Raw genomic sequence first — 9,589 nt, forward strand, 5'->3', positions numbered from 1 at the left:
ACCAGGTAACCCTACTTGGATTGCGCAGTTTCGAGCTTACACCTTCCCGATTCACACGGGAAAAATCACACACAGATCAGGCTCAACTTTACAATAGGGCGAACATCGGCTTCCGACCTCCGAAATTGCGAATTTGACTTTCTCTTTTTGAATAGCCCGGCCTCCGCTCCGCTACGCGGCGCCCTCGGCCGTGGTCTCCTGCACCGGTTGCCAGCTTTCTGCGCAAACTCGACTCAGACGCCAGGCTGACACTTTCCCCGGCGAGTTCGGAAGTGGGATCGCGAGTCGGCGCTATGGGAGCCAGGGTGACCCGCGTGTTTAGCAAGTTTAATGTGGAGAATCGAGCGTACCGGGAAATCAGCAAAAAGAAACCCAAGCTTGCCCCGCGCCACCCCGCCGCAATCCCTGCCACGCCGGCTTGTGAGTTCACCATGAGCAAACGCGTGCGCGTAGCGCTGAGTAATCCTGCGCCGCTTCCCCTGACTTCTACTGCAGGGGGTGGCGGCTGGATTAAAGGAACCGTAGGGAGGGGAGGGAGGGACGGAGGGAGCGAAGCGTTATCTCATCAGTGGGGATCTCTGGGCAGCCCCACAGCAGGGGCCAATTGCTGCGCTGCGACCAAAAGAGCAAAGGGGTCCCTGCCCTTTGCATCTAAGGGAGCATGGCCTTGGGAGTAAATCTTGCAGAGGAGGGAAATTTTCATAGTCAGACCTTGTCCCGTAAACGACCAGCCTGTGAGAGTCCTGTCTAGGGGTTGCACAAACAAAAGCAACCGCGACCTCGCGGGCAAGGGCCCTGGTGACATTGAAGCGTCCCTTCTTTCACTCCGAACTTTGGGAAACAGCGCGCGCGCTACCCGGAGTCCCGCCCTTCCAGGGAACACTTGTTTCACTTTAGTAGCTGCCGCATGCGCGTCTGCAGTAACGAGCAGGCTGGGGGCGGTAGTCTAGGTTGCAGTAGTCAAGGAGCGGAGATGCCGAGACAGAGCCTGGATATGAGGATCCTCCGGTTCCATCGGTATATACATAAATATACAAATGATTGAGCAGCGTCTCCTTTTTTTCTGGCTGCCTTTCTTTAAATCCAAATAGTCCTTTTGCAATTAACAAAATATAGAAAGAAGGAATGTAGGTAGTGTTCCACCTCCAGATGGAACAGTCATCACACTAAATCATGTTTTGTTTAACTGGTTTATTGAGTAAGCCACAATCGGTTAGGTTTCTGCAACATGCTAAAGCAAAACCAGAGAAACCACACTAGGACTGATCTGCTCAGCCAGTACAAATATGAGTGACTAACCATTTCTCAGGGCAGGAACACATGTCATCATCGTCTACCTGTCTTTTCCTGCTGTTCAATAAAAATAGTGTTTTCTATTTGTGCTGGCTCAAACGGTGCTGTCCAGTTTACCTGCTGCACTTAATTTCATTGTAGGCAAACGCCTCCATTCCAGTTGGCTACTGTGCACTGTGGCAGAAGTGCCTTCTTCTCTCTGGTCATTGGCCATTGCCTGGATGGCCATTTTGTCTTGGGTAGCTGGGCCTGTCCCCTTCTGAAGAGACCTTGACGGTGAACCTCTGGATTTCTTTTTCCTTCTTTATTTCAGTGGTTGTTGTTTATTCGTTTAGTCGCTTCTGACTCTTCGTGACTTCATGGACCAGCCCACGCCAGAGCTCCCTGTCAGTCGTCAACACCCCTAACTCCGCCAGGGACGAGTCCGTCACCTCTAGAATATCATCCATCCACCTTGCCCTTGGTCGGCCCCTCTTCCTTTTGCCTTCCACTCTCCCTAGCATCAGCATCTTCTCCAGGGTGTCCTGTCTTCTCATTATGTGGCCAAAGTATTTCATTTTTGCCTTTAATACCATTCCCTCAAGTGAGCAGTCTGGCTTTATTTCCTGGAGGATGGACTGGTTTGATCTTCTTGCAGTCCAAGGCACTCTCAGAATTTTCCTCCAACACCACAGTTCAAAAGCATCGATCTTCCTTCTCTCAGCCTTCCTTATGGTCCAGCTCTCGCAGCCATATGTTACTACGGGGAACACCATTGCTTTAACTATGCGGGCCTTTGTTGTCAGTGTGATGTCTCTGCTCTTAACTATTTTATCGAGATTTGTCATTGCTCTTCTCCCAAGGATTAAGCGTCTTCTGATTTCCTGACTGCAGTCAGCATCTGCAGTAATCTTCGCACCTAGAAATACAAAGTCTTTCACTGCTTCTACATTTTCTCCCTCTATTTGCCAGTTATCAATCAAGCTGGTTGCCGTAATCTTGGTCTTTTTGAGGTTTAGCTGCAAGCCAGCTTTTGCACTTTCTTCTTTCACCTTCATCATAAGGCTCCTCAGTTCCTCTTCGCTTTCAGCCATCAAAGTGGTATCATCTGCATATCTGAGATTGTTAATGTTTCTTCCAGCCATTTTAACTCCAGCCTTGGATTCCTCAAGCCCAGCATGTTGCATGATGTGTTCTGCGTACAAGTTGAATAGGTAGGGTGAGAGTATACAGCCCTGCCGTACTCCTTTCCCAATCTTAAACCAGTCCGTTGTTCCGTGGTCTGTTCTTACTGTTGCTACTTGGTCGTTATACAGATTCTTCAGGAGGCATACAAGATGACTTGGTATCCCCATACCACTAAGAACTTGCCACAATTTGTTATGGTCCACACAGTCAAAGGCTTTAGAATAGTCAATAAAACAGAAATAGATGTTTTTCTGAAACTCCCTGGCTTTTTCCATTATCCATCGGATATTGGCAATTTGGCCCCTAGTTCCTCTGCCTTTTCTAAACCCAGCTTGTACATCTGGCAATTCTCGCTCCATGAATTGCTGAAGTCTCCCTTGCAGGATCTTGAGCATTACCTTACTGGCATGTGAAATGAGTGCCACTGTTCGATAGTTTGAACATTCTTTAGTGTTTCCCTTTTTTGGTATGGGGATATAAGTTGATTTTTTCCAATCTGATGGCCATTCTTGTGTTTTCCAAATTTGCTGGCATATAGCATGCATTACCTTGACAGCATCATCTTGCAAGATTTTGAGCAGTTCAGCTGGGATGCTGTCGTCTCCTGCTGCCTTGTTATTAGCAATGCTTCTTAAGGCCCACTCAACCTCACTCTTCAGGATGTCTGGCTCTAGCTCACTGACCACACGTCAAAACTATCCCTGATATTGTTATCCTTCCTATACAGGTCTTCTGTATATTCTTGCCACCTTTTCTTGATCTCTTCTTCTGTTAGGTCCTTGCCATCTTTGTTTTTGATCATACCCATTTTTGCCTGGAATTTACCTCCGATGTTTCTAATTTTCTGGAAGAGGTCTCTTGTCCTTCCTATTCTATTGGCTTCTTCCACTTCCGCCTATTGCTTGTTTAAAAATAATTCCTTATCTCTTCTAGCTAACCTCTGGAATTTTGCATTTAACTGGGCATATCTCCCCCTATCACTGTTGCCTTTTGCTTTCCTTCTTTCTTGGGCTACTTCTAGTGTCTCAGCAGACAGCCATTTTCCCTCTTGGTTTTCTCTTTCTTTGGGATGTATTTTGTTGCCGCCTCTTGAACAATGTTGCGGACTTCTGTCCACAGTTCTTCTGGGACCCCATCTACTAAGTCCAGTCCCTTAAATCTATTCTTCACCTCCACTCCATATTCCTTAGGAATATTAGTGAGCTCATATCTAGCTGATCTGTGGGTCTTCCCTAATCTCTTTAGTCTGATCCTAAATTGTGCAAGAAGAAGTTCGTGATCTGAACTACAGTCAGCTCCAGGCCTTGTTTTTACCGACTGTATAGATGTCCGCCACCTTTGGCTGCAAAGGATGTAGTCAATCTGGTTTCGGTGTTGTCCATCTGGGGAAGTCCATGTATAAAGCCGTCTCTTAGGTTGCTGGAAGAGAGTGTTTGTTATGCACATTGAGTTGTCTTGGCAAAATTCTATCAGCCTATGTCCTGCTTCGTTTTGTTCACCCAGGCCATGCTTACCTGTAACTCCAGGTGTCATTTGACTGCCCACCTTAGCATTCCAGTCTCCCGTGATGAAAATAACATCTTTTAGGCGTGTTGTCCAGTAGGTGCTGCAGATCCTCATAGAACTGCTCTACTTCAGCTTCGTCAGCATCTGTGGTTGGGGCGTATATTTGGATCGCTGTGATGTTAGATGGTTTGCCCTGAATTCGAATTGAGATCATTCTATTGTTTTTTGGATTGTATCTGAGCACTGCTTTAGCCACTTTACTATTAATTATGAAGGCTACTCCATTTCTTCTGTGGTCCTCTTGTCCACAGTAGAAGATTTGGTGGTCATTTGATGTGAAGTGGCCCATTCCAGTCCATTTCAGTTCACTGATGCCCAGAATGTCTATCTTTAATCTTGACATCTCACCAATAACCACATCCAATTTGCCCTGGCTCATAGATCTTACATTCCAGGTTCCAATGCTGCGTTGATCCTTAGAACATTGGATTCGCCGTTCACCACCAGCACCGTCGGCCGCTAGCCGTCCTTTCGGCTTTGAGCTAGCTGCGTCATCACGTCTGGGGCTAGTTGAACTCATCCTCTGTTCCTCCCCAGTAGCATTTTGACCATCTTCCGACCTGGGGGTCTCATCTTCCGATGGTATACCGACATATCTCTGGTTGTACTGATCCATTTAGTTTTCACGGCAAGAATACTGGGGTGGTTTGCCATTACCTTCCCCAGGGATCGCATTTAGTCTGACCTCTCTGTCATGACCTTCCCGTCTTGGGTGGCCCTTCACGGTTTAGCTCATGGCATCATTGAGGTGCTCAAGCTCCAGCAGCACGACAAGGTAACGATCCTTTGCTGAAGATTTCAGTGGTAGATCAGTGAAACTGGACTTTTTATTTCAACATGTTCACTGTGGAAGGGGGACATGGTGGTTCCTTCCCTCCCCAGGTGAAATTGACAAAAGTTCTGTTGTTTTCCCTTCCAGCCTAAGTGACAGGAGAATGGTGAAAGTGGTGGTCTATTAGTGGAAATCCAATTGTCCTCAAAGATTTTCCCAAGGAAAGGAAAGTGATTGGTGCTTTTTTTCCTGCCATGGGTGGGAGGTGTAAAGAAGCAGGCGACTCTACCAATAAAGGTCTGTGATAACAGTCCAGACAGAAAACCAGGCTATCATAACCAAAGCAGAAGAAAAGGTTGAAATCTAGACGGAGATTTCCCACAGCAGTTTCTTTTCCAGCCAGTTTACACACAGGAGCCAAGCAGCTTCGGGCTACGGTGTGGGGACGCCCTTACTGCTTAGGATGTTGAGTGACCAGGCCAGGCAAGTCCTTGGGAATATATTAATTTCAATAGGCACCAGCTTGTTATAGCCAGAGCATATATTCTTCAGCTGAAATCCACTAAAGCAGTAAAGTATAAGGCTACTGTACAAGGATCCAGATTTTAATTTCCATTCAGCCACAACATTCAGAAGCTAAATCGTAATCTCTTAGCTAAACATGTCTAAAAAGGTAGTACTTAAGACAAAATGGGAAGGCAGTAAGATGGGTAGAATAAGAATACAGTATACTGAAGGTTAAGGGTGGGTGAGATGTTTTCCTAAGGTGGTAGCCTGTTGACTTCATAGAAAATCCTCTTTACTCCTTCTTTTCCATGTCTCCATAATACTGTACAGTGACAGTGCTCATCAGCACATATATGTTTCTGACCCAACTTGGCAGAATAATTGTTTTGATGTGCTGAGACGAGGTGCAGTTCAGTTCAGTAGCCTGAGTGTGTGTGTGTTTGTACATATACAAATGTTTTGTTTATGATTTCATTTAGAACTGCACTATTTTGTTTTAGAAATGGAAAATACATTATAGGTTGTATGTTTATTTCTCTTAGGGCCTACCAGTTTCCAAGAAGAGGTAAAGCAAAAAGATGAACAACTTCTTACTTTCTTAAAGGAAGTCTATGTTGATTCCAGCGATCCAGTCTTGCAAGTGAGTTAGGGGGTCTTGAAATGCACATGATAATTCAGCTTTACATATCATACTGGCGACAAGTGAAGTGTCAGGGTTTTTCAGGATATAGTCTAAACAGCCTTTGCTTTCTTATGTTTTTCTTATGTTTTTATTTTATTTTTTATTTATTGTTACCCTTATCATTGCAGGCCAAATTCATGATAATATATTTCTTTCAGTTTATGAATGCAGTTAATCTCTTCCCATTCTCAGTGGCACATTTATCTAATAAATGCAAGGATCTATCTGTGTAAACCTCTTTCACAGATTTCCTAAATGTCTTTTTTACTTTACCTGCTCAAAATTCTGTTTTGCCTTTAATTTTGGTAATGCACTGCAAATGCATCAGAATGCCTGGTAATTTGAAGCACACTTGAAGACGCATGCTCAAAAGTAAGCACTTCTGAACAGGTTGTATTTGGGGTCCTGATGGTTAAGATGTTTACAGATGTCCAAATATCTGGAAGATTATTCAGAAATAATGTTAGCTGTGCTTAATAAGGCTTAGTCTCTTAATTTTCTAGGATAATTGAGGTTGGTTTTAATATACAAGAGATAAATGGGCCTGGGGGAGAACTCTCATGAATTTGGCTAATGAGCCGAATCCAGGGCCTGTAGACAGGTTATTCTCAGAGTCCAGAAGTTCGAAGGAAATGCTTAAGGATGCCCTGCTTGGGGTTTACATGCTTTGTCTTTTCCTGCACTGTGCCTCTGGCAGCTTGTTCTGCTGCTGTTCTTTCTGTTCTAGATCTTTACTTGCCTCCTTGTCTCTGTTGATCTCTTTCTCCCCCTCCCCTCCAGTCTCTGTAGGTTGCAGAGATAGTAATCTTCAGTCTGAATTTTAATATTTCATGAGGTTATGTGAAAAAAGACCATGGCTGTGTTTGCTACTGCTGCTGGGCTCCACTATCCTTCTACAGTTTTGTAACAGAAATCCTACATCAGTCTGTGAGGAGATTTCTGGGGAGCTTGGAGGCAACTTTGAGAAATGAAAGAATAGCTCATTCTTAAAGGGTATCCCTCACTCCCCAGCACTGCTTATTCTAAAGTTAAATGGCTATTGGTAATATCAAAATGTAAAACACAGAAAGGGAAAGAAATGGCAGCATAGCAAAGAATAATCCATGCATATGGATGAACCAGTTGTTCAATATAAAAATCTCCTGGCTGGTCTTCTCCTTCATAGTCTACTGCGAGCAGTCCCTGTGCGTAGCCTTGTCATAGTGGTTAAAACCCTCAAGCAAGAACAGACTGTCTCTCAGTGTGTTACTTTGTAAAATTCTTTGTGTTTTGATGCTATAAAATAGACCCTTATCTCAGCTTAATTTCAAAAGTCCTCTGCAAGGGATCAGTTCTGTCTTTCTTTTGGCAGCCCACTAGGTGGAGATGGAAAGAGAGAGAAGGATCACTCACTCTTTCCTTGCCTGCTACCAGCCTGCAACTTTGAACAGTGACTTGCAAGGGAGCCTCTTCCTACAGGGGCTGTAGGGCTTGGCATTGCTTCCTTATTCCTCCTCCTTCCTCTGGCATTTTTTGCCCAACAGTCAATTGCTTGGCCTCAGTTACCAAAACTAAGGTTCCATGGCTAATCCTGAGTAGTCCAATACCGGGTTTTTTTAAATTCTTGAAAAAATAGTGACGTGTATAAAAGAAATTTTCTTCATGATTAGGTGGTACGGCTGGTCATTTATTTTTCAGAAAAGATGCACCTCTGAGGTTCTTTCTTTTATCCTGTTGTTTAATGGTCCTCGAAATTGTGACCATCACAGCGTCCCTGCGGTCACATGATTGCGATTTGGGTGCTTGGCAAGCAGCTCACAATAATGACACTTGCAGCATCCTGCGGTCACGTGATCGCCATTTGCAACCTTCCCTGCTGGCTTCCCACAAACAAAGTCAATAGGGAAGCTGACAGGAGGTCGCAAGTCACCCCTGCTCCCGCCGCTTTTTCTCCCAAGGAGCCCTCAGGCAGCATGGGGATCTCATACTCCATAGCGCCCACCCACCCATACTCTGTAGCTCCTGCCCACATTCCATAGCACCCACCTGCCTACACTCCATAATGCCCACCCACAGCACCCTTCTGCCCACACTCCGTAGCGCCTGCCTGCGGCACCTGCCTGCCAGCCTACTTTCCTGGGACACAGTTTCAGCAGCGTAAGCAAGTGCGTCTTGATTCCTGCCTCTTTCCACATCGTGGTCATGTGAAGTCCTCACTTAACAACCCACACAATTCTTGCTTAATGATGGCAGTGGGGATTGCCATTGCTAAGCGTTGCAGTCACATGACATGCTTTATGACCGCATCGTTTAGCGACGGAAATTCTGGTCCCAACTGCCATCCTAACCAGTTCATAACTGTTATAGGTGATTAAAGGAAAAATATATTACTTAATATAGAAGTAGAACATTGACTAACATCATTCTAACTGATTATTTTTTTGTGACTGTTGTTTTTCTCCATCTTCTAGAGAAAAAAAAAAGGAAGAAATCACCTATATAAGAAGGAGGACTGCAGGCCAATAATAGATGGACATTTCAATTACCTGGACATTCAGACTGTTCCTAAAGGCAAAATCTTGATAGAGGAAGCCTTGACTCTTCTCAGCAACCATCAACGCTCTCCAGAGACGTGGACTGCCGAGAAAATAGCAAAGGAATATTCTTTAGAACTGAAGGATGTAACTAATCTTTTAACATTCTTCATCCCATTTGTTATGGAATTCCTTCCTCACAAAGACAATAAAACCCTGGACTCCAAATAAAAATTTCAAACAAAACTCCAGAGATTTCATCAGTTTTCAACCATAACTACATACCTAATTCTCCCTCCCCCACCAACCAAGCATACGCCGTCTCAGTAGTTTCTGCATTTTCTGTGGCACCTCTATATCTGTAAACCGATCTGAGCATGGAGCTGTGAAGTGGCGCGTGGGGGCAGGTGCGCCATCAGCAAATCGTGTAGACGTCTTAAATATTCTAAAAGTGTTGTCTGCCTTGTGGATGATGTGTTCCAAAGCATGTGTAGGTGGCTCAGAATCAGACAATAAAAGTGCATGATCTTTATACCTGATATTCTTTGGTTGGAGCTCTGCAGAAGCTCTTGCCCTAATAGCATTCTGTAAATAGTTTTCAGAACAGATTTGTATCTTCCGTCTGAGAAATTGCCAGTGGATATATGTAGTTCCTGTATTTGGTTGACAAAGGAGTAAGCATACAAATGGGGAGGACTGAATTTAGGGAAGGCATTCTTTTAATTTTGAGATGATTACCAGTGTTAGAAACAAAGAGCATTTGAGCCAAATGCCATTTTTTTCTGTTTCAGTGGCTTTTTGAACCTCATTCTAGTTATCCTTCCCTTGAGTTCTTTTACTCTTGTTCAGCTTTAGATCCTCTTGTTAATTATCAGCATCATGCCCATGAAATCTGTCTTAGTGGCTAAGATTCTCAGTGAGGGCTTGTATTTGATAACTAGTGAAGGTTCTGTATGTTATGATTATGTGGAAATAACTATTGATTCAGACAGGGCTTTTCTCCTTTCAGTTCTGGTACTTTTGTCCTAAGTATTTACTTTGTCTGGCCATTGTTTACATAATATGCCTTTTGCTCCTACTAGCAACAGA

At 44.3% G+C, this 9,589-nt stretch overlaps 1 protein-coding gene across 1 annotated transcript; it reads left to right on the forward strand.

Annotated features, from left to right (window-relative positions):
* The first annotated feature begins 217 nt into the window (after nucleotides 1-217).
* On the forward strand, nucleotides 218-9,030 carry NDUFAF4 (NADH:ubiquinone oxidoreductase complex assembly factor 4). The gene is made up of 3 exons (XM_063311924.1): nucleotides 218-420; nucleotides 5,848-5,945; nucleotides 8,438-9,030. Exons 1-3 carry the CDS (start codon nucleotides 294-296, stop codon nucleotides 8,729-8,731), a joined length of 519 nt encoding a protein of 172 aa, XP_063167994.1. The 5' UTR covers nucleotides 218-293; the 3' UTR covers nucleotides 8,732-9,030.
* Nucleotides 9,031-9,589: the final 559 nt, after the last annotated feature.

The sequence above is a fragment of the Candoia aspera genome, chromosome 1 (genome assembly GCF_035149785.1).
Source record: "Candoia aspera isolate rCanAsp1 chromosome 1, rCanAsp1.hap2, whole genome shotgun sequence".
Classification (NCBI taxonomy): domain Eukaryota; kingdom Metazoa; phylum Chordata; class Lepidosauria; order Squamata; family Boidae; genus Candoia; species Candoia aspera.